This window comes from Ammospiza nelsoni, chromosome 16 (genome assembly GCF_027579445.1).
Source record: "Ammospiza nelsoni isolate bAmmNel1 chromosome 16, bAmmNel1.pri, whole genome shotgun sequence".
Lineage (NCBI taxonomy): Eukaryota > Metazoa > Chordata > Aves > Passeriformes > Passerellidae > Ammospiza > Ammospiza nelsoni.
Genome location: NC_080648.1, coordinates 4139318 through 4165617, shown reverse-complemented (window position 1 = coordinate 4165617; position 26300 = coordinate 4139318). Strand labels below are relative to the sequence as shown.

The following is a 26300-nucleotide window of genomic DNA, read 5'->3' as shown; positions in this document are numbered from 1 at the left end:
GGTCAGGGGAGAGCTGGAGCGAGGTTGTATGTCCAGCTGTCAGGCCAGCAGTGAGTCACACTGCTTGAAAATGCTTGAATTGGTGCTCTAAGTGGCCTTGGGCAGGCAGATAAAGGGCTATATGCCCACCTACATGGTGCCAGCAGGGCTGCTCAGAGCAATGTCTGTGGGCACAGCTGGCCACAAGGCCAGCAGGCAACTGCAGGGGAGCAGCTCACCAGTAAAGGCTGGCCTGGTGCCAGTACCATTGATATGATTTGTACAAGTGCAGCTTCCCATCCTCAGCAAATAACCTGAACTGAAAAGCATAACATCTATCCCTAAAATTTCCATGATGTCCATGGCTTGGAAAGAGCTTGGGGTCCCCAGTGGGGAGAGAGGGAGCTTAAAAGGTGTTGAGGCTGCTTACTTTGCCACACCCTCATTTCTCAGGGGAAAGCCGCCTTCTCTCCGACCTTTCCTACCAATTTGGAATTACACTGGACTGTTTCATTTCAGCTGAAATGAAGGAGGCCTTGTCCAATGTCCAGTTCACAGCCATATTGCTGGTTTTTCGTACTTTTTTTTTTTTTTGCGAGGGCAAGAAGAAATCAAAAGGTGGAAAGGCGGCGTTTCCCGTGGCTTTCATGGTGCCACGCTGCGGCTCCTTGAACATTTCTTGTCTCTGCACAGCGATGCCAGCCTGAAGGACACGCTGTCAGACTCGGACTCAGACATGGGCAGCACGGAGCAGCTGGACCAGGGCAGCACGGACACGCTGGCCAACGGCTGCAGGGCGGACAGCGAGGCTGCCAAGAGGTTGGCCAAGCGCCTCTACAACCTCGAGGGCTTCAAGCGCTGCGACGTGGCCCGGCAGCTCGGCAAGAAGTACGTGGGGCAGCCCTGCCAGGGTGACAGGCTGGGGATGGGGGGCACTGCTCGTGATGGGAGGGCAGCAAAAGGCAGCAAGGGTCAAGTCTGGGTGCTGGAGGGAGTTGGGGCTGCTGGAGGTTGTAGGAGTGCTGGGGGGTAGGATGGTTGGGATGGATGGAGATGAGAGATCTCTGAAGCCAGGTGGTGGAACTTGGGGTTTATTGCAAAGGGCCCTGCTGGGAGCTGCCAGCCACAGCTTAGAGCAGTAAAGAGAAGAGAGTGGTACAGAGAGAGAAGGCAAGAGCGTGGTAAAGAGGATGAGAGAGTGAAAGAGAGGATGAGAGGATACAATAGCGAGGCTCCCGTTACAATACAATTCATCTTCTGTGTTGAATATTCTGATTCTCACTAGCCAATCTAGTACAAGATACAAATCCTACAGCATTTACATACAGCCTGTAAGAATCATTACATCACCATACTGTGTTACATTTTAAACCCTAAAAACTCCTCTTTGGGCCCTTCTGCCAAGCCAATAGGGTCTGCTCTGACCCTTGGGCCTGTCTGCAGGCAGAGGGTGTTGTTCCATCAAAAGGGGATTACCTTCAGCTGGCCACACCATTGTTTTCCAGTTGTTCAGTAACTGAGGTATCTCAAAGCTTGCTTTCATTTCAATCTCACTTATAGTTTCCATATTCTCAAAATCTTTTGCCAGACAATCATATTTATAAGGCTTTCCTGTTTCATCTTCCCCAACAGGAGATCTTCCCAGCTGAAGCTGGGAGCTCAATGTCCTTAAAATAGGAATGCTACAAGCTGCCTGCAGTATTGGGCAGTAAATGTCACAAGCTGCTGCCCACCAGAACCAAGAGCTTCCTCCCTTTGGGAAGAGCCCAGCAGGACCAAAGCAATTCCCAGGCTGGAGGGTTTGGGTGCCCGACCTGCCCGTGCACTGGGCTCCCTCTACTCCCCAGGTTTTTCATGTCTGCACCCCAAAATGCCCTTGCTGCAGAGCCTCCCAACCCAGTCTGTATGAGGGTAGGAAGGATTGGCTGGAAAGCCAGAGACACACAGGGAGGTCCAGGCTCTTCAGCTGGTAGATTTGCCTGGGTAAGGCAGAAGGAAAATCAAAAAATATTCAAAAGTGGGAGAGGTGCAGAGATTTCTAAGAGACAGAGTAACAGCAACGAGTGTAGCAGTAACAGATTATTTTAGGATGCCAGTGGGTGTGAAGGCACCAATCCCCATCATCCTTTGCCTGGATCAGATATAACCTGTGTTGCTGGGATTTTTTTTTTTTTCTTTTGTCCTTGGAATGGCTCCCCCCTGCCCAGATCAGCAGGACACACCTGTCCCTCAGCAAATACTCACACTTTCAGTACCAAAGCTTCTGTGTGATTCCCAGCTTAGTGCTGGGACAGGAGCAGCCCAGGAATTGTCTCCTAGAGAGGCTCTTTGCATCACCTGGCAAATCCTCATTCTCCTCCTTTGCTGAGGTTCTTGTAGCAGGTGCATTGCTGGCTGCTCTTGCCTCAGGTGTGTAACATCCTTCTCCTTTCTTTCAAATTTGCCATGACAGCTCACTGAGGGGGGAACATTCAAGCACTGGGTTTCTGAGTCTGTCCCTTTGCTATTTCCTGCAGTCCTCACTCACACCTGCAGCCCTCACACCTCGGGGGAGGCTGTTTGGTGACCCACATCTGGGAATTCACACTGCCTTTGAAACAAAAGTTTTGTTTTGATCAGCTGGGTTTGACATCTGAACCATTTCCTGACATGAGACCTAAATAGAGCTGCAGACTCTTGGGTGGATTGGCAGAGCAGAAAAGGAAATAGGGTGAAGATAGGTATTTTTAGGTATTAATATAGGTATTAAGTCAGTCTTGCTCACTTAAGACAATGTAAGACCAACCTATAGTGCTGGGAACAGACTAAGTTTAAGTGATGCTTTCAGACCAGCTCTATGTAGGAGGGCTGTACAAAAAGTGAAATCTCATTTTATCACTTCTTTTTTCTTTGTGATAATTGGCAATTTTCTAGAAAAAATTAAAAAAGATAAAGTAAACCAAAGCCAAAACTATTCATCATTGTCAAACAGGCAGAAAAGGCTTGACAAACAAGGTTGGATATCTCCCCACAGTTTGTTTCCATCTGCCTCAGTTCTGTGAAATTAACCTAAAACCCTGAAATTAGCATTGGCAGATGTTTGGGAAACTGAACTCTCCATGGAACTCTCTTGTTCCAGCATTGGTCTGGGGCCCTCTCAGCTCCATCAGTGTCCACAGGACATCTTGTGCTGGTTGAACTGTCCCAGGCTGTGAAGGTGGCACTTCCCTGTAGGGTTTCCAAGAGTTGTGCTCACCAAATCCCTGTGGCAGAGCCCAGGGCAGCTCCAGCACTGCCCAGGGATGTGGGCACTGTCAGGATCCCAGCCTTGGGCAGCACAACGAGGGCACAAGGCCTGTTTCACCCCCCAGAGATGAGATTTTACTCACACGGGTTCTTATGGCACTGATGTGCCCCAGGTACTGCCAAAAGGAGCCCTGCTCCTCAGGGCAGTGGGGTTCAGGTAAAATATCACAAATTTTCCATGTCCAGACACATGGGAATGGACTGGGAGAAAAGGCCAGGGCTCCTGTGTGACCGTGTTCACAGGGGTCTGAGGATGAGGGGAAGAGACAAGGATCTGACTCCATGTTTCAGAAGGCCGATTTATTATTTTATGATATATATTATATTAAAACTATACTAAAAGAATAGAAGAAAGGATTTCATCAGAAGGCTAGCTAAGAATAGAAAAAGAAAGAATCATAACAAAGGTTTGTGGCTCGGGCTCTCTGTCCAAGCCAGCTGACTGTGATTGGCCATTAATTAGGAACAACCAACGTGGGCTAATCACAGATGCACCTGTTGCATTCCACAGCAGCAGATAACCATTGTTTACATTTTGTTCCTGAGGCCTCTCAGCTTCTCAGGAGGAAAAATCCTAAGGAAAGGATTTTCCATAAAAGATGTCTGTGACACTCCTGTGTCCCCTTGGGGTGGCTTGTGACCCAGTCAGAACTCCTGGTGCCTGGTCCCTCCCAAGGCAGGCAGAGGGATGGAGCACCACACTGGGCTGTAAGGTGAGAGGAGCTCTGTGGAGGCTGAAAGGGCAGCAGCCAGAGGATGCCAGGCATGTCCCCACAGGAAATGCCTTGCAGGGCCACCAGCCAGAGCATGGCAGGAATGTCCCCATGGGAAATGCCTTGCTCTCCTTGTAGCAATGCCTCTGTCATGGTGGAACTGTCACCCATTCCTGCAGGAAGGGCTGGCACTGGCACAGAGACAGAGGAGGATAACTCCTGAGTGAGGAAACCAGAGCAAACACAAAAGTCCATCTTAGGGTGGGACAGGGTCTTGCCCTGGCCCCTGTTGTTATCCCATGGCCTGGGGCATGTTAAATGCCTCTGGGGCTCAGGGAAAAGGGTCACATCTATGTCATTGGGTTCCTGGAAATGCAGGAATTTGTTGTTTGCAGGGGCCTGGCTGCCTTCTGATGTCTTGTGGCACTGTCCAGCCCCTTTGGCAGAGCCAGCAGCCCTGCCTGGAGCTCCTGGAGCTCTCCTGCTGCAGTGTCCAGCAGCACCCACCTGCCCCAGGAGCAGGGGCTGTGCTGGGAGGGTGGGATGGGAGCCTCTGTGGGTGAGAACAGGGACATTGCAGTGGGAGAGGGGACACAGCCAGCACTGGGAGAGAACCAGGTGTTGGAGGAGCTCAGGATATCCCCATGGCTCCTCTGGCTGGTGTGGGAGCAGGCTCTGCCTGGCCAGCAGCACAACACAGGGGTGCAGCAGGGCAGCTGGAGACCGGTCTGGTGTCTCATTCTCAGGTGTCTGGGGATGGCTGTGGGCACATCAGGGAGGTCTTCCAGCAGCACTCCAGGCCAGGAGCAGTTCTCCCTGTGTCTGAGATGGTGTCTGCAGTGTCTTGCTGGGATTGAGCTGGCCCAGAGGCAGCATTCTGCTGTTCCTCTTGTGGACAATGTCTTCTTCCCTGACCACTCCCTCTTTAATTGCAGTAATGAATTTAGCAAGTTGGTAGCAGAGGAGTATCTCAGCTTCTTTGACTTCACTGGCCTGACCCTTGACAAAGCACTCAGGTGAGCTCTGGGATGGAGAGGGTGGTGGGATTTTGGGGTTTCCTCCAGGCTTCCCAGCACTGTGAGCTATCCATGTGACAGGAGCAGGGGCTGGGGGGAGATCCAGGCTGTCACTCAGGCTTTGGTATCACGTTTTGGCCTCCAAAATGGGCTTCAACAGGAGGGCCCACAGCCTGCTTCCCCAGGGTGGAGAGCAGCTCTCCCAGGCATCCCATCCCATACAGAATCAGAGCAAGTGGAAACAATTATTTTTCTTTGAGATGGGCAACCCATCCTGATGCCACCACACCCGAGGTGGATCAGATCCCAGCTGGCAGCAATTCCCCTGCACAGCTCCATGGATCTGCTGGCTGTGGGGCTGGGGGGAGGACAAATGAGCCCTTCCATGTCCCACCTTGGGCAGGCCATCTCTGAGCACCCCTTTGTCCATGCAGGACGTTCCTGAAGGCGTTCCCGCTGATGGGAGAGACACAGGAGCGGGAGCGGGTGCTGATCCACTTCTCCCGGCGCTACTGCCACTGCAACCCCGAGGAGAGCACCTCTGAAGGTACTGCTGCCCCTGCTCTGCCCCCCTGCCATGCCACAGGGCACCTGGGCACAGGGCTGGAGTGCAGAACCACCCACAGCCAGGCAGACACGGCCGCAGCTTCTCCTGGCCACAGGGATCCTGCCCTGGTCACTGTCCCTGCCCTGCCCTGGGCATTGTTCCTGCCCTGGGCATTGTCCCTGCCCTGCCCTGGGCACTGTTCCTGCCCTGGGCATTTTGTCATTGGCCCTGCCCTGGGCATTGGCCCTACTCTGAGCATTGTCCCTGGGCATTGTGTCATTATCTCTGCCCTGGTCACTGTCCCTGCCCTGGGTGTTGTGTCATTGGCCCTGCCCTGGGCATTGTCCCTGCCCTGTTCATTGTCCCTGCCCTGCTCATTGTCTCTGCCCTGGGCATTGTCCGGGGATGTGGGTCACTGTCCCCTCCCTGGTCACTGTCCCCACCCTGCTCACTCTCCCTGCCCTGGGCATTGTCCCTGCCCAGGACAGGGTCATTGTCCCATCCAGGGATGCTGGGTGCTGACAGACTCTCCCAAAGAGAGCCAGAGCAGTCTGCATGTGCCAGCTGACAGCACTGAGAGCCAACACATTCTGGCACAGGGACTGATCCTTGAAGGACCTCACAGAAGGGCTAGAGAGCACCAGGGAAGAGGCAGGGACTGGAATATTACTGTGCTGGAATATTGCTTTCACAAGCAGCTGCCTTGGGTTTAGAAGTGGGAAGTTTGGTCTTTTAAAGGAAAACTGCTTTGAAGGCAATTTTATGGTGGTTGTTTTAGGAAAAGGTGAAATCTGAGGGAAAAGAGGATGTCTTTGGGGCTTTTTGTGTTGCTTGTTTTGGTTTGTTTTGTTAAATCCTACACAGCTGAAGGGAGCAGATATTCTTTAGGGTGCCCAGACACAGCAGCTGGCCTTAGTTCAGCAGTGGCTGGGCTGCCAAGACAGCAAACACCAGAACTGCATGAGCAGGGGAGTAAGCAGCCCCACTGTGTGACTGTTGTGTGTTTCAGATGGGATCCACACACTCACCTGTGCCCTGATGCTGCTCAACACAGACCTCCATGGCCATGTGAGTACCACTGGAGGAGCCTCCATCCTTTATTCCTTCCCAGGAAGGAATTCCCAGGGTGGATCTCTGTCCCCTGGTGCTCAGTGTGTTGCTGGACAATTGAGATGGGTTGGCAGAGAGTTCTCTGACCTGCTGCAGGTGGAATTTTGGGTACCTGGGGACAGAGCACACCTGAGTGTCACTGCACACTCACACCAAAGGCACGAGTCCTGCTCACATCAGTGATCCTGCCCAGGAGCTCTCAGTGAGCTCCTCCCTGCCAGTCCTGGGGGCTGCTCCCTCTTGTGCTTCAGACACCCCTCCCCAAAAACTGCTGAGAGGGGGCCAGTGGGTTTACACAGGTCTGGATTTGATCCTCCCTACCCAAAACATGAAGTGAGTTCAGCTGTTCCTTTTCCCCAGGATGTAACAGGCAGCCACTGGAGAGTTTCATAGGAAAAAAAAAATAGTGAGCAGAGCTCAGTGCCCAGAAAAGTGGCTGGAAAATGGCAGAAGCTGTGAGAAGATCTCTCAGCACCTTCTAGAGGTGTCTCTGCACACAATGGTGGGATCAGTCTCATAGAGCATCCATCCTCCAGCCAAAATGGTTGGAGCCAAGGAATTATTTCCATCAAATCATTTCCTGCAGCAGCAAAAGCAGCATTGTGGCAAAAGGCAAACTATGTGACTTCAATCCAAAATAATCTTAGTTTGTCTAGTTTTTTTTAAGCAAAAAAAAAAAAAAAAAAATCCAAAATATGCCTCTGGGAAGATAGACATAATTGAAAGGACAAAAAACCAACCTAAACCTCAAAAGCCTTGCCATTTCTATTCTTCATGGACAAGCTGGCTCAGAGGCCTGGTAAGAAGATATGTTCTCATGATATCTAGGCACAGAAAAAATAACTTTCTTTTGACCAGGTGTGCAAATGCCTGAGCTTTTCTTTGAAAAATCTTCTCTTTATTTTCTGCATGTGTAACATTAATTTCTTCTTCTCCTTTTCCTCCTTTTTTTTTTTTTGTTTATTTTTTTTAAATTTCCTTCTGCTCCTGGAACCTCTCTTTCTGCTCTTTAACCCTTTACCAGGTGGTAAGTGCAGTCCTTCTAGTGTTTTGCTTTAAAGCACTGGCATTTGACTTGTTTTGATTGTGTTAAAAACAGTAAGGAGTTTTGTTTGTCTGGAATCCTAAGTGATTGTGCAGTGTTCTTCCCTACTCAGCAAGCCATTAGCAGCTGATATCATCCCATGAAATGCTCCTGGTGTAAAGAAACTTCCATGAACTGTGGTGTACCTGGGAATGTGTGACTTGATCTCCCACCCCTCCTTGTTAGAGATGCTGCCATGACATTCCATGTCACTTTAGATTTTATTTTCCTTTTAAATGTTGTGTGTGTGTTGCAGTGTTTTGCTGTGAATTCCTGGAGTGGGAGATGTCCTTGGTGAGGAGAGGGGGGTGGATGTGTGTCTGTAAAGGGGCAGCTCCTCACAGCAGTGTCCTGGCATGGTCTGGCTCAGCATTCCAGCAAAGACCTGGCACAGAGCTTTAGAGCAGGAGATTTTGGCCTTAGCACCGTTGATTTTCCACTCAGGTGCACTCAGACCCCGTTTCTAAACCACCCAGAAAACTTTAAAATGAGACATTCCCTATTCATGGAAGCACCTGGAGCTGGTGTTAAAAGCCAGTGGTCACCAAGAACATTCCAAGTACAACAAGGAATGCTGATGCCTTGGAGTGGCCACCTAAAACAGAGGCTAGACAGACTTAAGAGAATAAAAGCAGGTATTTATTGAAGGCCTTCAATAGGTTCACCTTGGGCAGTCAGAAGCCTCTGAGGGGCCACACCCAGGATGGAAGATGGTCACAAGTTTTTCAGACAATTTTAAGTTTGGTTCATTTACATCTCAGGGGTTAATCCTCCAATTACAGCTTCAGGTAATGAAGTCATTTACTCCAAGTTATCCCTCCCACTTCACTGTTGTTTACATCTCTGGGCCCTGAGACAGTGAGGTGTCCTTGAGTTCCAGGACTAAAGAGGAATTGTTTTATCTCAGTGAAATGGGAGAACAGCAGCTGACAGGCCATGGAGTTTTAGAGTTATACACCAAAGCAGTGCAGGATCTGAAAAATAGAAAGTCCTAAAGCACCAAGACTATACATGTAGGATAATTCAAGTTACAAATATCTGCCTTGCTGTGCTGGTGCTGTGTGAGCTCCAGGAGTTCTCATGGCAAAGAAAGCACTGCCCTGCTCCATCTGCCCCAGGAAAACAAAGCTTAGGGCTGTGTCCTTTCCCACTGTCACTGTTGGCCCTCTTGGCCATGAGAGGACAGTGACAGATCAACACATTTGCACCACCAGGAAAGGCCACCTTCTGGAGTAATAAAAGGATTTATTCAAAAAGCAGAGCACCAAACAAAGCCTGAAGTGGGATCCTGGGCAGGTCCTAACTCCATTTGTCCATCACTATTAATCTTACAAACCCTGTGGTTGTGTCCCTAAGCCAAGCTCAGGGCTCAGCAGCAGTGCTGTGTTTGCAGCCCTGGGAGGGCTGGGAGCTCTGAGGTGTGAGCACAGTGACACCAGGCTGCCCACAGCAGGATTGTGTGGCCCTGGGCTCTCTGGCACCCAGAATTTGCAGGTTGGTTCCTAGCAGGGGTGTGATATTGTTCCTGCAGCCTGGAACACATCCACGACCAGATCAATTACCCAGCAATTAGCTGCTTTTCCACAGCGTGGCTGCTGCCCCAGGTGAGCTCAGAGGTCTCTTGCACCACAGAAAGGGACAGATCACACATTCCCTTGGGGTGAATATGAGCCCCAGACACACACATGAGAAACCCCAAAAAGGACCTGTGAGACGTGATTTGTGTTATCTCACTGCATCCACTCACTTCAAAAGTGCTTTTTGAAAAGCTAAATTCTAAGGCATCAAGACTATACATGTAGGATAATCCAAGTTGCAAATTTCTGCCTTGCTCTGCTGGTGCTGTGTGAGCTCCAGGAGTTCTCATGGCAAAGAAAGCACTGCCCTGCTCCATCTGTGCCCTGGGGCAAAGATAACACAAAGCTCAGAGTTGTGTCCTTTCCCACTGCCACTGTTGGCCCTCCTGGCCATGGAGCCTCAGACACACACACGAGGAACGCCAGAAAGGGCCTGTGAGATGTGATTTGTGTTATCTCACTGCATCCACTCACTTCAAAAATGCTTTTTGGAAGTGCATCCAGTGCTGAATCACTCTGGGCTCAGAGGCCAGTGCTGTGCCTTCTGCTCCCCTGCATCAGGGCAGGGCTGGAATGGGCACCTTCTCCCTGCAAAGCAATTCCTGTGCCTCAAAGTCCCAGGCAGCCCCTGCCTCACCTCCCAGCTCCCTTCCTTCCTTGCCCTCCTCCCTTTCTCCACCCACATGTGGAGATGTGCTGCTGGATCTTTCCTTTATATTTTCTGTCCAAAATTCACTGCTGGCCAGCAAGCAGGCAAATATCTCCTGTCTGCTGCAATCCCTGCATGTCTGCTCCTCTCCTGAGCCTCCTGCAGCCCCTGTACCCCCTGAGCCCTGGCTGGCAGCTCTGGCTGATGCAGCTCCTCGGGAGGAAGCCACGAGGGCTGAGCTGTGTTGTGCCACACCAGTCCCCAGGCACTGCAGATTTGTAACAGGGCTTTACTCCTCTTTTTCTTGATCTCTCAAGGGGGCCGGCTCATCTGGAGCTGGCACCAGCAGGAGGCATAATTAGGAGCATCAGGCTCCAAGGCAGTGCCTGGCTGGCTGTGCAGCCCAGTTTGCACACACAGGAGGCTGTGACGGTGTTCACAGGGGTCTGAGGATGAGGATCTGACTCCATGTTTCAGAAGGCTTGATTTATTATTTTATGATATATATTACATTAAAACTATACTAAAAGAATAGAAGAAAGGATTTCATCAGAAGGCTGGCTAAGAATAGAATAAGAAGGAATGATAACAAAGGTTTGTGGCTCGGACTCTCTGTCTGAGCCAGCTGACTGTGATTGGCCATTAATTACAAACAACCAACATGAGACCAATCCCAGATGCACCTGTTGCATTCCACAGCAGCAGATAACCATTGTTTACATTTTGTTCTTGAGGCCTCTATGCTTCTCAGGAGGAAAAATCCTAAGGAAAGGATTTTTCATAAAAGATGTCTGCAACAGGAGGCAGGGGGTGCAGGGGGCACAGTGAGCTCATCCCAAGGCCTCACTTCTTCCTCCGGCTTTCATCTGGGGAGATGCCCCAGGTCACCTGCAGTGCACATTCATGGGCCCAGGTTTCTGGTGTCATCTGTTTCAGGAGGTTATTTCCTTGCACAGAGGACACATCTCACCCTGCAGGACATCTCCTGTAATATTTGCTGCAACTTCATCTCCTGCCAGACCCAATGAGGCTCTTCCTCTTCCTCACTGAGCCCTGAGCAGGGCTCTGACTCTGCTCTTCTGGGCCAACTCCCACATCCTCCTGGATGCTCACCCTGCCCATACCTTGATGTGAAGCCCAGCAGTGTCAGGATGCTGTTGGGACCCTCAGGACCACCAGTGGCAGCTCATGCTGTCCTCCCTGGCTCCACTGCTCCCTCCAAGTGATGCCACCAGGGTCTGCTCCACACACTGAGGCTGTGAAGGATATCACATGGCACTGGAGACCCCCATCTTTCCTTTGTGACATCAAACTCCTTTTTCTGAGCCCTATAATTGCCTCTGACTCCTCCCCACCTCTGCTCCATCCGTCTGGAGAGGTAGCATTGCAGGGGAGGCTTGGGAAGAGGCTGCCTGCCTCAACCCTTGCAGGCTGAGGGAGTGAGGGAGGAAGGGTTTGGGAGAACAGATGCCACAGATGATGAAACCATGATATCAGGAATGCCAGGTGGCCTGGAAATATCATTCCCAAACATGGTTGGCATCAGCTGGTGCTGAGTGTGTTCCAGGCTGTGGGACTCTCCCAGTGCACATGTGTTGCCCTCTCCACAGTACCAGTGGCTGGACCATTTCTTTTTGTACTGACAATCAAAAATAACAGCTTCCATCAAGGAGCAGCACTCCCCTGCCCAGTGCTGGCTCTTCCAGGTGCTGGCACTGCAAGCTCACACAATTTCTCTCACAGCAGGCTTGGAGCCCCATCCAAACATTGTCATTTCACCAGGTGGAGTGCTTGTCTGGAGTTCTGAGACACAGAGCCTGCACCCAGGACCTCTCCAGCAAGAGCTGCAGAGGCCATTTTCAGGTGTCTTATTTCCACTATTGAAAAAGAGGCCAAATTTGAAACATTTGGATGCTGGCATGAGCAAATAAAGCAGAGAGCCCAACAGCAAATCAGATCAGAAGCCCTTTGAGCTCTTGGGACAAGCCCAGGCTTCAGCACTACATATCAAATTTTTCTTTGAAAGTCACTGATGAAAGTCAAAACTCTCCACAAGTTTAATGAGCTGCTTGTTTGCCTTACAGAACATTGGCAAGAAGATGTCATGCCAACAGTTCATAGCAAACCTGGATGGGCTGAACGATGGGAAGGACTTTGCCAAGGATTTGCTGAAGGTAATGTGATATAAATGGACAGTGGGATACTGTTATTATTACTGCAGTGCCACCTCGTCCTGCTGGGACACCCTGAGCCCTTCAAGCAGCATTTTCCAGTTGTTTCAGGAGAAGAATTGTTACCCCCATGAATGTCTCTGCTAACTTGCAGTGAGCCAAAATATGTCTGCTCCCTGGTGGTGTTTTATCCAGATTTGTGGCATACCTGTCCCCAGAGCCTACCAGGGGCCCTTTTTCCCCAGCATTTCAGATAATGCCCAAAGCAAGGCACTCCCCACCCCAAAGCACAACCATCTACCACCAAAACTTTTCTTAGCCTCCACAACCATGTGTGGAAATGCAATGTTCCAACACACCCAGTGCAGTACCATGGGATCTGGTTAATGTCACAAAGGGAATATTTTCTCCTGCCACGTGGTTTAGCAGCACCACTTCTCTCTGTACCTGCTGCAGGTGCAGCAGCCTGACCTGAATGTCACTGTATGGAAGGAGGTTGGAACGAGAGGTGCCACATCAGGGGTGTCACATCATGTCTGGAGTGACATCCCCATCTCCCAACAGACCTCACCCTATTCCTGCCTCTCTGTATGGTCAGGATGACTTTCACATTCTGCTCTGCTAGCCCATTCCTGCTTCTTTTCCAGTGCCCCAGGGAAGCCACTGGAATTGTGCACAGAAGGAACTGGAAAAGCTGATTCCAAGGTCATTCATCCCTCCCCTGCTACTCAGTTCAAGCCTCACCTGTCATTTCACCTGATTGAGACACTGAAGGTGTCATGGCATATCCCAGAGTCTTCTACCCCTGTGTGTAGGCCAGGATTCACTCAGAGCTAGGTACAGCACCCAGAATGAGTCAGAAATGTCACATTCAGGCTCCTGAGCAGGGCTGGCTGCCAGAGCCCTCTGCTGCTGCTGTGTCCAGCCCAATTCCCAGCGTGGCACACACAAAGAAGGGTCCAGCAGGACAGCAGCCATGCTGTTCACTGGGCAAAGCTTCTCCAGGACAGTTCAGCAGGGAAAGGATCTCCAAGAACACAGGGTGTGCAGGAGGAGATGCCTCCACAAGCAGACACAGCTAATTCCATGTTCTTTTTTCAGACACTGTACAACTCCATCAAGAATGAGAAGCTGGAGTGGGCCATGTAAGTATATGCTGAGCATTAAAGGGATTGTGTGTCTTTCCAAGTGGCTGGCAGCTCCTAAGTCATGTTTTCAATCCCAGAATATTTCCTGCCAAGCCCTTAAGTGATGAAGTCTCTCTGCAGACAGACAAATGAAGTTTATTTATGGCTTAGACACAAAGGCAGTTGGGAAGGTTGGTGACAGTCTGTGGATCCATGACCTAAAGGAAGGGAATGCCCTCTTTGTTTACTATTACACTTGTAAAATGCTGGTTCCTCTCCAGGTGCTTCAGAAGTCTTTGCACAAGCAAAGATCTGGGGTTATTTTGGTCATTAAGATTTTCCATCTCTCCCACATGGGTTTTTTTCTGGAAATAGTATCAGAGAATCACTTAAAAATGAAGACTCCTTGTGGTATCTCTAATTCAGCTCCCTCCTCAAATTATGGTCAGCATTGAATTCAGATCAGGGTGCTCAGGGCTTTGTTCAGTTTGATCCTGAAACCCTCCAAGGATGGGGAACCCACAGCTCCTCACAAACCAATACTTTATTTTTATGAGAGTGGCATTTTCTCTTGTCTCTGTTGTTTGACTTCTGCCCACTGTCTCCTGTCCTTGTGCCATTCACCACAGTGAGGAGCCCAGCATTGTCCTCTCAGTAACCCCTCACAGAGGCTGCCATGAGGTCCCCCAAAGAACCATTTCTTCTGCAGGTTGAACAAGTCAGATTCTGTCAGCTGTTTCTTACATTGCAAGTGCTTCAGCCTGTGTTGGTGTTCACAGGGGTCATAGGATGAGGGAAGAGACGAGGATCTGACTCCATGTTTCAGAAGGTTGATTTATTATTTTATGATATATATTATATTAAAACTATACTAAAAGAATAGAAGAAAGGATTTCATCAGAAGGCTAGCTAAGAATAGAAAAAGGAAAGAATGAATAACAAAGGCTTGTGTGTTGGACAGAGAGTCCGAGCCAGCTGTGATTGGCCATTAATTAGAAACAACCACATGATGACTCACAGATGCACCTGTTGCATTCCACAGCAGCAGATAATCATTGTTTACATTTTGTACCTGAAACCTCTCAGCTTCTCAGGAGGAAAAATCCTAAGGAAAGGATTTTTCAGAAAATATCATGGCTACACCAGCCCCCAGGTGTCTGGCCTTAGCTGAAGTCTCTCACCTTGCTGATACCCTGTGCTGTGCTGGGGCCCGGCAGTGTTTGCTGTATCACCACAGGATGCAGGGAGGGCAGAGCAGGCCATCACTTCTCTTTGCCTCCTCACTGTGCCGCTGTTTCACAGCCCAGGATGCTCCTGCCCTCTGCTCTGCCAGGACACACCGGCTGCTCCTGCTGCTCCTGCTCATCGCCCGCAGCCCCAGTGCAGCACTCGGGTGCTCCTGGCCCTCCCAGCCGTGGCCTTGTACCCCTCTTTTGTATGCCATCCACATGTTCGATGAGATTTGTTACCCTGAAACCAGCCTGGAAACAACTGTCAGGGTGGGCTCCATCACAGGTCACACAGCACCTTCCTCAGTCCTCCTTCCCCTGCTCTGCCACTCAGAGCACAGGCCAGGATCACCAGCGAGCTCCCCATCTCCAGTGTCTCTCGGGGTGATGCCCGTGGCAGACTGAGCTCTTAAGCTGGCACAGGGAACAGGGGACATTCCTCTCCTCTCTCCTCAATCTTAGACCTCTCTTGTGTCCAGACAGAGCAGGACCTTCTGTGCCATCACCTGCTCTCTTCTTCATGTTGCCCTGACCAAACAGAGCATCGGGAGCGGGTTGGATCCTCCCTGCGTGACTCCCTGTGTGCCGCGGCAGTGCCGGCGGGGCCATCGCGCCTGGGCTCTGTCGCGAGAGGGAGCTCGGGCTGCTCCAGGGAAGGGCAGCTCAGCAGGAGCTCGGGATGCGGGCAGTGCTTACACAGCACCGCCTGCTGCTTGGGCTCTTCCCGGGAATGTCACCCTGCCCGAGCACATCCCAGGGATGTCACCCTGCCGGTGGATCCTGGGAATGTCATCCTGCCGTGGTCCCAGAGATGTCACCCTGTTCAGGCACATTGCAGGGATGTCACCCTGCTGGGGATGTCGCCCTGCCTGGGGATGTCACCCTGCCTGGGGACAACCTGGGGATGTCACCCTACCGGGGTCCCGGGGATATCACCCTGCTCACGCACATCCCAGGGATGTCACCCTGCTGGGGATGTCACCCTGCTGGGGTCATGCTACCGTGGGGTGTCTCCAGCCAGCAGCATCCAGATCCTTTCTGCCTTTCTTCACCCACCCTGTGGTACCCCTTCACCCACCCTGCTGCATCCCTTCACCCATCCCAGCTAGCCTGGGGCCTGCCTTGCTGCAGGCTGTCCTGCTGGGCTGCAGACTCAAAGCCCTCAGCTCCTCTGCAGGGGCACAGGTGGGACATGGGGTACCTGGTTTTCTATCAGCGACCTGGCATTGAGTCATAGCCAGGACCCTCTTCTCTCTGCTGGCCTCTGCCTTGTGTCCTTGTCCATCCCAGGGAAGGAGATGCCCTTGCCCACAGATCCCACCAGACAGGCAGGTATATGACCAACAGCAAGGGGCACAGAGGGGTGGAGCCCAAATGCCTGAGCCCCACTAACTCCCCAGCCAGGAACACGATCTGGGCTCTGCCTGAGCCCCAGGACTCCTGTGGGAGCTGAGGGCTGAGAAATCATCCTTCTCTTCCAAGAGGTGTCTGATGCTTTGGCCATCTGCTTGCTGCAGGTGAGGAATTGTTTTTTACTGCTCACATCCCAGCCAGTGGATCCACGGGGTCAGTCCTCAGCTGAGGTCTGGTCCCAACCTGATCTGCAACCTGAAGTGACCACTTTAGACACTGACGTGTCAGGGCAGAAAAGCCCTGTTTACTCCTTCTCCCTCATGTCCCAGGGACATTGGGAACTATCACTTCCCATACAAGTTCTGCTCTCTTTGTGTCGGAGTAGGTTCATCTCCCAAATGTCTGCAGATCTTCTGTTCCTAAAAGATGGAGAGGACATTCCTAAAAAAGGTACTTCACTGTCTAGGAGGCCCCAGGCATTGCCTCTGAGCAGCTGGGAAATGCTGGTAATACCTTGGTCTTCAGCAAAAATCCTCCTTAAGCTCTGGCTTTAGGATACAGAATTGAAGGCTTTTCCTGTGAAATATTTGTAGTGAAATATTTGCAGTCCTCAGCATGAGATGTCTGTAGTTTCTTGGTGTTCAGACCAGCACCCAGTCCCTTACCTGTCCTGAGTGACCTCACAGTGGGACCACTGGGACGGTCACCTGCCACCCGCACTCCCCCCAGCCCAGACCACCACTATTGGCACTCTGTGTTATGGTCCCAACATCTCCTTTGTTTTTCTCTCTCTGACTAGCCCTGCAAATAAAAACCCTAAACCCAAAGCAAATAGGGCTGCTTTGCATGGTGACCAAACCCACATTCCCTCTGTTGAGTCTCTTCTCTGATTGTGTTTCCAAGTGACGAGGACGAGCTGAGGAAGTCGCTCTCGGAGCTGGTCGATGACAAATTCGGAGCCAGCGCCAAGAAAATGACGAGGATTGTGGACAGCAGCAACCCCTTCCTGGACATCCCCCAGGCCCTGAACGCTGTCACCTACAAGCACGGCGTCCTCACCCGCAAAACCCACGCAGACATGGATGGCAAGAGAAGTACGTGACAGGGACAGGGACAGGAGAGGTGCCCAGGCAGTCCCAGAGCCTTGCCCTGCCTCTCCTGGTGAAATTTCCTCACCAAACCCTGGGCAGCACAGGAAAGATCCCCACAAGTGCTAGAAGAGAGGAAAAGGAGGCATTTGAGGCATTTGTAGATAGGAGTGCTTTCAGGAAGCCTCAGTGTTCCCTTCTCACTGCCAAAGAATCTAACCCAGACACACCTGGTCTTCCATCCCCCAAATCCCAGACTCTGAGCATTGGGGGAAGGCTGGTTCCTTAGCAGCTGTCCACTCCAGCCCTGGCTTTGGGGACAGTCTGGCCTGCCAAGCTTTGTTGCTGTCCATGTCCTGCCATGTGCTGAGTGAGCTGCAGAACAGCCCATAGCTCTGCTACCAGCACATGGTATTACAGGAAAGGTAAAGGTATTTGGGAGCTGTTAATGAGCAGAGATTAATTAAACCTTGGGTAATTCCTTTTGCTAATTGATATGATTGGGCCAATCACTGCAGCTGATTAAAAAGTCTTGAGATTACCACCAAAGGTCTCCCTTGCTTCCAGCACCTTCTCAACAGCCTGTGCTTGGAGGATCTGCTGTCTGGTGGGATGTGGATGGCTCCCCTCACCTCCCACCCCTCTCCAGCTTCTGCCAAGCTCTCTGTCCCCAAGCCCATTGAGATGGTAATGCTCCCTCCTCAAGGGAACAGAAGCTGCCTTACCCAGCTGCTCAATTCCAAGCTGAGGAGCTCAAGGAATGTCTCTGCTCTCCAATCATTAGGTCCAAGGAACATGAACCTGGGTTTGGAGGAGCAGAGACTTCCAGGTGTCCACTGGTAGCCCTGTAGCAGCTCATGTCAGGCTCTGACCTGCTTGCATTCCTGCTGGGAGGCTGCAGAGCCCAGCCACTGTCCCTCAGACACCTGTCCCTGCTCACAAACCACTGGTGAGCATAGCCTGGAGGTGTGGGAGCTCTGGGCATCAGGGAGTGCCCCTGGTGGGTCAGGAGAAGGGCTGGGTTTGCCTGGAAGGTCAAGCAGCACTGACAGACATGTACAATCAAATGTTCTTCCTTTTTTAGCTCCCAGAGGAAGAAGAGGTTGGAAGAAATTTTATGCTGTGCTTAAGGGGACCGTCCTTTATTTGCAAAAGGTAACTATGGGGGATTCTCCCCTTTGCTGTCTCCAGAGCAGTCATGCATTCACACACCCAGGCAGAGGTGAATCCATGTCCTAACTCATGCATGGACATCGACAGAGCTCCTCCAGAGACCAGAGCTGGAGGATGCTCTCATCTTTGGTGGTGCTGTTCATGCTCAGGGCACCATTCACAGCCTCAAAGGGAGCCCTGGAGGAGGAAGCATGAAAGAGGAAACAGATTTCTGCAGAAGGATCCCAGCAAGTAGGAGCTGTTGGGGAGGATGAATGAACAGATTATATGGAACAGGTGAAATAGGATGCTGGGGAGAAATGAAACAGGAAGGTGAAGAGGTGGAGCATCTGACCAGTCTTATCCTGCCTATAGTTTTATTTGCTGGCATAGATCTGATTGTGCACAGCTTTATTGAGTCTGGCATAGGAAGCCCGCTGATGTAATATCTCTGGGTTTCACTAAAGCTTTTGATGCTGTCTCTCACAGGATCCTTCTGGACAGAATGGATAAACTCATCTTGTGGTGGCTGAGCACTTGGCTCATGGGTTGGGCACAAAGGGTGACAGTGACTGGGGTGACATCAGACTGGTGACCTGTCACTAGTGGGGTTCCACAGGGCTCCAACCTCTGCCCTGTGCTCTTCAACATCTCCATGCATGACTTGGACAGAGGGCTCAAGGGAATACTGAGTAAGTTTGCAGGCAATACTAAACAGAGAGGAGCTGCTCACTCCCTCAAAGGAAGGGCCCTGCAGAGAGACACTGACAAATGAGAAGCCCTGGTAATCGTGGACTGTATGAAGTTTAACAAAGGCAGTGCTGGATTCTTGCACCTGGATTCTTGCACCAGGGTAATCCTGGATGCACAGACAGACTGTGGAATGAGAGGCTGGAGAGCAGCTGTGGAAGGGAACCTGGGAGCCCTGGTTGATGGCCAGTTGGATATGAATCAGCAGTGCCCTGGCAGCCAGGAGGGACATCTGTGCCCTGGGGACATCAGGCCCAGCATTTGGATGAGGCTGTCAGACACAGGCTGGGATTGTTGGGGTGTCCTGTGCAGGGCCAGGAGTTGGAGTTGATGGTCTTTGTGGGTCCCTTCCAGCTCAGAAGATTCTGTGATTCCATCATTCTATGCTGAAAGTTCATATTCTTCAGGACCTTGATGACCTGGGTGTTTCCATGGGCTGTCAAGTGACACTTTGTGCCTCTCTCCATCTCTGTTCATTGTGTAGCCTCCTCCAGTCAACCCAAGTGTAATTCCCAGGTCCTTGTGGGACACAAAGTCCCCATGGAACAGCTTCCTTGAATGCTCTAACATTCAGCTCTCTGGCACTTGGATGCTTGGAGGGTTTGCTGGAAAGTCTTTTGTGAGGAGGCTGGATAGGGGCTCACTTGAATGTCACTGTGAGCCTGCCCAGGATGCCAAATGTTCATTATCAATATAACCCACTGAACTAGCCTGAGCTACCTGATCAGCACATGCTGTGCAGTAACCTGTGACCATATTCACAGGGGTCTTAGGATGAGGGAAGAGACGAGGATCTGACTCCATGTTTCAGAAGGCTTGATTTATTATTTTATGATATATATTATATTAAAACTATACTAGAAGAATAGAAGAAAGGATTTCATCAGAAGGCAAGCTAAGAATAGAATAGGAAAGAATGATAACAAAGGCTTGGCTGCTGGACTGTGATTGGCCATTAATTAGAAACAACCAACATGGGCCAATCACAGATCCACCTGTTGCATTCCACAGCAGCAGATAACCATTGTTTACATTTTGTTCCTGAGGCCTCTCAGCTTCTCAGGAGGAAAAATCCTAAGAAAAGAAAAGATGTCTGCGACAGTAACCCATTGAACTCCCCTTGCTGGAGCAGCACTCCCCGTGGGTAGATGCTCCTGCCTCTTGCAGCATTATCTCCACAGCAATGAGAGTAAACAAACAGTGGATTATATAAGAGAGGCAGAAAGGTCCTGGGGGCAGCAGGAGTTATGACTCAGAGCTCAGAGCACACCTCAATGCCTCTCGTGTTTCACCAGGTCCTGTGGCACACGTCAAAGGGCAGCAGAAACCTGGCAGCAGTGGATGCTCACTCCCAGTGTGGGTTGCTCTCAGCCCAGTGGTGTTTTTACAGCTGTGCCACTCTCTCCTGCACCTCAGGGAAGTTGCAGCACAGGGAGGAGCCCAGATCTCCTCCAGCCCTCTAAGTGTGGTGCTCTTCAAGCCAGCAGCACTCTTCTCACCCTTCAGCCCTTGTCTCATTGCACATCTTCACATGGAGCCCACCAGAGTCCTCATGCTGACCCATGGGTTACACATGAGGATTTAACTTGTGCAGTTACCATCAGCATTTCATTGGTGACACTTTTTCTGTGGGGAAAAAAAAGACATTTCAACTATCACAGAACCATTTGGATCTAAATGAATTTTCTACCAAGGACTTCTTTTGAGATGAGTCTGCTGAGAGGGTGTACACTGAGAATGAAATACCCTTTCAGGTTGGATTTTTCTTCCCTGGCAGCAGAAGGAGCTGTGAAGCCAGCACTGAGTGTCATTGCTGGGGCAGAGGGGCTGGGGGTTCTCTGCTGAACAAGGCTTGCAGCAGTTACCACTCATTGACAAAGTTCATTGTTTGTCTGAGGTGTTTGGGATTTAAAAAGAGAGCAAGGATGAGGCTGATGTGGCAGTGAGGAGATCAATGCTCTTATCTCAATGACCTTCAGGATCAAATGGTTCAGAGACTGAGGGCTTTCTTTATGGACAAGGACTGCAGGAACAAAACACCCAAGGTTTGGCTGTGTTATGAAAGTGCCTGATAAAGAAGAGCCATGACTGATGTGCAATTAGCATGAGGGACCAGAATTGCCAAGGATGCCCCAAGGAAGGAGCATTTGGAACAACAACAAAAACAAACTGAAGGAATGTTTGGGCAAAGGATTTGGGGAAAGAGGGGTTTCTTACTGGTGAGCTGCTGCCAGACTGAGCTGTAATCCTCTCCAGGGAATTCCTTGGGCTTGGCTACAGACAGCGTCTGTCAGGCTTGCAGGGACAGGACAGAAGGTTGGGAACATGAAGACAGAGTCCTTGCCCTGTCACTTGCAAACATTCCCAGCACCACAATGCTGTGGATAAATGGAGAGTGGATAAACATCCACCTGCCCCGTGGATCCTTGGTGTCATTTCTTGCCCTCAGGGTGGTTTGCAGAACAAAGGAATTGCACAATACAGGAAGGAAGTGGTGTGCCAGCCTCCCAAGCTCTCAGCAGAAGACAACTGCAGATAAACATGAGGTGGAACCTTGGCTGAGCATAAATCACTGGGGGAAGATTTTCTGATGGGAAGATAGAGGAGAAAGTAACAGCTTCCAGAAGCACCTGATGTCATGGAGCTCAGGTTCAGCTTGTTCCACTTTTCTGCTCAGACCAAATTAAGGATCTAGGCTTTAATAGTAAATTCTTGTAAGTTGAACAGGGAATTCCATTTGGTTTTGAGGAGCAAGTTGAGTATAAATAAAACTGAGAGGTAGAGGGAAGGTGAGAGGAAGGAGGGGCTGGGTAGGTGGGTGTATAGAAAGGAAGAATGGCCAGATACAGAGGTGGACATAGCACAGGCAGAAGGGTGGGTGGACAGGTAGAATTCAGTCTGACAGAAGCAGTTCAGGCAGCAGCCATAAGCCTGATGAGGAGATGTCACATGTCATTGACTCGCTGGTGTTAATTGCTGGATCAGCATGTTCCAGCACAGTCTGCTGAAGCAATTGCTTGATCCCCTAAAGGGATGCAGCAGAGTCTGGAGGAAGAAATGCAGGCTTGGGAGCAGGGCACACCTCTCCTGTGCACTAATCTGCTCTGGGCACTGACTCATTCCATGGCCTTTGGCAACTTACTTCACCTCTGTGAAATGGGGATAATAACCCTTAATCACCACACGTAGAAGGGGGTTAAGAAAAATGATGGAGAGCTTAAAGCATGAGGTGCTTTTGCACAGAAGTGCTTGAAAGGGTGCAGGTCTTCCCACAGGTCCTGTCCCCAAGCAGGAAGGGGTTCCCAGCAAGCCTTGAGCCACAGGTGCTGTCCCATGCAGGCAGACCCTTGCCAGGTGCTCTAAGACCTTGCCTAGACTGAAAAGGGCACAGGGGTTCATTTTCCAAATCAAATGGTTTGTTTAGGATGGTAGATGTGAGGTGAAGAAGAGAAAGAAGAGGAAAAACCACTCACAAGCCAAAGCATGAGGAATATCTGTCAGTCCATGGCCACATTCCCAGCACTGCCCAGGGCTGGCTCTGAGGCCAGAGGAGAGGCAGCAGAACTGACACACTGGGCTCTCCCAACCCATCCAGCTGCCTATAAAGGCAGGCACAAGAGCCAGATGCTTTTTATTGGCAAAACAAGCTTTGAAATTAGCTGTGGATCTGCTCACAGGGGTAGGCAGCAGGGGACAGGGACCCAAAGGCACTGGGATGTCCCAGCCAAACGTGCCATTGTGACACCTGGCATTGGGATGAGCCTCCTGGAAGAGCCATCCCAAGCAGGGAGCCTCCAGCACTGCTCACTCCTGTGAACAGCAAGGCAGAGAGGACCTGCTTCATCCAGCCTCACCTTGATTTACTGGGCCCAGCATTAGCAAAAGAAGATTGGATTTTTCCTTCCAACAGCATTGATGCCTGAGAGCCTGAAATCCATGGAGGCAACACTCGATTCCATTCAAGATGAGGATCTGCATTAGTCAAAGCACTCAGCAGCTGTGGCAGTTTCCTCTTGTCACACACCATTAAGCTGGGCTATTTTGCACTGTATTTTCAGAAAGCTTATTTTGAAATAAGAGATCATGGGCAGCACAGCCAGATTTATTCAAATCCAGAGAGCTTCAGCCTTGGAAAAATATCCCAAATTGAAGTCTGTCTATAGTAGGTAAGGTCTGAGCAGCAATGTCTTCTTCAAGCAGATATTTCTCTTGCAGTGGGGTAACACATTAGGTCTTCACAAGGCAAAGCATTTGTTTTTCTTTGCAGAAAAGGCTGACAGCCCATCCCTCTGGCTACTGAAATCACCACAATGGCAAGGTTATCTGTCCTGCCCACCTGAGTGTCTCCCCAAGCACAGGATGCCTGCAGCACCCAGCCCTCCTCTGCTGGAAATTCAGGGCTTTTCTCTGGGATTGACCATCCCCATGATCTTGTGCCAGACATTTGTGGGTGGGCCCATGGCACTTTTTTGTACCAGGCCCAGTTTCATTTGATGATGAGCACAGGATGGCAACCACTCTCCTGGACAGTATTATTGCTTTGAAAAATGAGGGAAGAAAGGCTTCAGAAGCATCAGGAGCAGGAGCTGGGTGAGCCACATTCATGGGCTGGGGAGTGCTGCTTCTCAGTGCTCTCAAGAGCAGCAGAGGGGAAACCTTTCTGCCCCAACAGCAGAGAACAGCCCCACTGCCCAGGGTTCCCATCCCAGAGGCTGCAGCACAGCTCCTCTCCCTGAACAGCTGCATTTGTACCACTGGCACATGGGAAACAGAAGACAACCATCTTTTTGCAGATCTGCACAACAGTTCTGGCTTGTAAGCTAAGGAAGGCTTGGGATGTACAGACCATCATCACCAGACAGACCTGGCCTGGTGCTGACAGCCCAGGGCAGTCAAGGAAAGCAAAATACAGAGCACATGAATCCTGTAGCACTGTAATCACCAGGGCAAGGCAGGGCCTTCCAGGGACACCCTGGCCTGGCATGGGGTGCTGGTTTGCTTTAGCCAGGGCCTGGTTCTTTCACCAGGCTCTTTTTTCACCAATCCATGCATCCATCTGTCCATCCCTGCCATCCCATCATCCAACTGGTTGGGCTGGCAATGATGCAGAGTGGGAGGCAGGATACTGCATAAAGTCGCTGGGAAAGTAAAAGGGTAAACATAGCATTGACTGAACTTTTTTTTCCTAAAAAGTGCTGTGCCAAGATCATCATTTCAGAGTCCCATGTTTGGTATTTTCTACCTTTTTATAAAACATAAACACATACAGTTACTGCTACATTCCCTACTTGTGTGAAGTGGGGAAAGTAAAGCAGGAACACAGGGAATGCTGCTGCAGTTTGCAAGTGCCAGGCTAAGGAATTACAGGGGAGACCATGCCAAAGGAGCACATGTACTAAAGGGAGACCAAAGCTGGTTCAGGGGGGCCACTCTCAGTCTGGCAACTGCCCATCAGGCCCCTCACCTGTACAGAGGTGCCCTGGCTGCAGGGATGCTGCTGTTCCAGGGCTTCCTCCATACATAGCTGTAGTGACAGGACAAGGAGCAAAGGGTTTAAACTGAAAGAGGTGAAATTTAGGTAGATATGAGGAAAAAATTCTTCCCTGTGAGAGTATTGAGTCTGTGGCACAGGTTTCCCAGAGAAGTTGTGGCTGCCTCTGGATCCCTGGAAGTGCCCAAGGCCAGGTTGGACAGGGCTTGAAGCAGCCTGGGATAGGGTAAGATGTCCCTGCCATGGCATGGGGTTGGAATGGGATGAGCTTTGAGGTCCTTTCCATCCCACACCATTCTCTGAGTCTATGAAGATGCAGAACCAGGGCAGGTGCTCGTTGATGTCCTCTGCTGATTGGGATTTGCATCCTGGTTTGAGCCCTGCACTGTGGGGGAAGCTCTGCAGAAACCTGGCCCTGCTTTGTGCCTCTCCACAAAGCCTCAGGCATGTGCTGTGTTAGAAATAACTATTGATAATTATCTTTAAAACTTTCATCTCCTTCTTTACATCTTCCCAGTGAACTTAATGATGGAAGCAGTTGCCAGATGTTAATTATTATCATTATCAGCTCCTAGCATTTACTGTACAAAGCAGTGCTTTTCCTGGTCTCGGCACTCTGTGATTATAGCACGGGGAGAAAGGCAGGTTCATTAAAGCATCCCACAAATGTTAGTGTTGTCATTATCCAATTAACGTTCCTCTCCACAGGATGAATATAAACCTGACAAAGACCTCTCTGAAGTGGATCTGAAGAACGCCATCCGTGTGCACCACGCCTTAGCCACAAAAGCCTCCGACTACAGCAAGAAGTCCAACGTGCTCAAGCTGAAGACAGCGGACTGGAGAGTCTTCCTCTTCCAGGCCCCGTGAGTGCCAGCCCTCCCTGCAGTGCCTGGGGGGGCAGCCTGACCTCCAGCCCCTGCCAGACCAGCACACGCCTTAGGGGGCACATCTGGGGGAGGAAGGGGCTGAGGGTCATTTCTGCAGGGCTGTGCAAAGGATTGGCTCATGGGTGACAGTTTCTTGGTGGCTTTGTGCCAGTCCTTGAGGTTCTTCCCAGCTGTCACCAAGGCAGGCTGAGCAGGATGGGCTGGTGTCACTCTAGGACATGAAATAGAAAGACGCGGACTCTGGATTCTTCAAGGTGAAAAAGAGGGAAGTTTAATTCTCAGTCCAACATTTATAGATTTCCAAAAGTGACAGTGGATTGGAGTGTGGCAGTGCCACCTCTCCACTGTCCACACTGTCATTGTCCACACTGGACAAACCAACAGTTCATCACATTTCTTCTCCTCCAGAAAGAATGCAAAACAATAAGTATTTACAGAAAAACGTGTGAGAAAGTTTGTTACAAGAATGTAACATCAGAAAGCTTCTTCTAGAACTCAAAAGACCAGGGTGACAGGCTGGGATGTGCAGGGCTGAGTGAGAGGGCTCCTCTTGCTAACTCCTGTTGGTGTATTCTGGAAGGGAGAACATCTGTGTGGTGCAGGTGATGGTTCCCCTTGTCAGCTTCTGATGGGGAAACTGTCTAAAGCTCCTTAAAGCAGGCTCCCCAGCCAGGGCAGATGTTTTACCTGAGTCCATTGCTGAGGAATGTTTTGGTGATACTAAGTGTGAAGTGTGATGAAGTCATCTTCTGTGTCACGGTTTTCATGTCTTCTGCTGAGCAAGGTAACATTGTCTGTAGGGCTGGGTACTAATTTGTGCAGCAAACACCCACTTGAAGGCTTGGGGGAGCAGTGTCTGGACAGATTTGATGAAGGAAGCACTGGAGACCCTGGGCAGTGTCTCATAAATGACAGAAATGACATCCTGCTCTGTGGAACCTCTGCTCTGTGGTTCTCACCCTCCTAAGAGCAGGACATCCTTGGCTCTGGCCTCTCCACAGCTCCTCAGGAATGCAGCCAGAGCTGATGAGGAGGGCAGGACTGTCCTGGCTTCGAGAGGCAGAGAGCAGCCCTGAGATCATCAGGGCA

At 50.6% G+C, this 26300-nt stretch overlaps 1 protein-coding gene across 1 annotated transcript in view; it reads left to right on the top strand.

Moving 5' to 3' along the window:
• The window catches only part of PSD2 (pleckstrin and Sec7 domain containing 2), a 38303-nt gene that overhangs the window by 7258 nt on the left and 4745 nt on the right, over positions 1 to 26300 (top strand). The window contains exons 4-12 of the mRNA XM_059483432.1: positions 673 to 867; positions 4913 to 4993; positions 5428 to 5540; positions 6550 to 6608; positions 12045 to 12134; positions 13233 to 13276; positions 16744 to 16934; positions 18013 to 18083; positions 25030 to 25187. Coding sequence (XP_059339415.1) covers positions 673 to 867; positions 4913 to 4993; positions 5428 to 5540; positions 6550 to 6608; positions 12045 to 12134; positions 13233 to 13276; positions 16744 to 16934; positions 18013 to 18083; positions 25030 to 25187 — 1002 coding nt within the window. The remainder of the gene's footprint in view (positions 1 to 672; positions 868 to 4912; positions 4994 to 5427; positions 5541 to 6549; positions 6609 to 12044; positions 12135 to 13232; positions 13277 to 16743; positions 16935 to 18012; positions 18084 to 25029; positions 25188 to 26300) is intronic.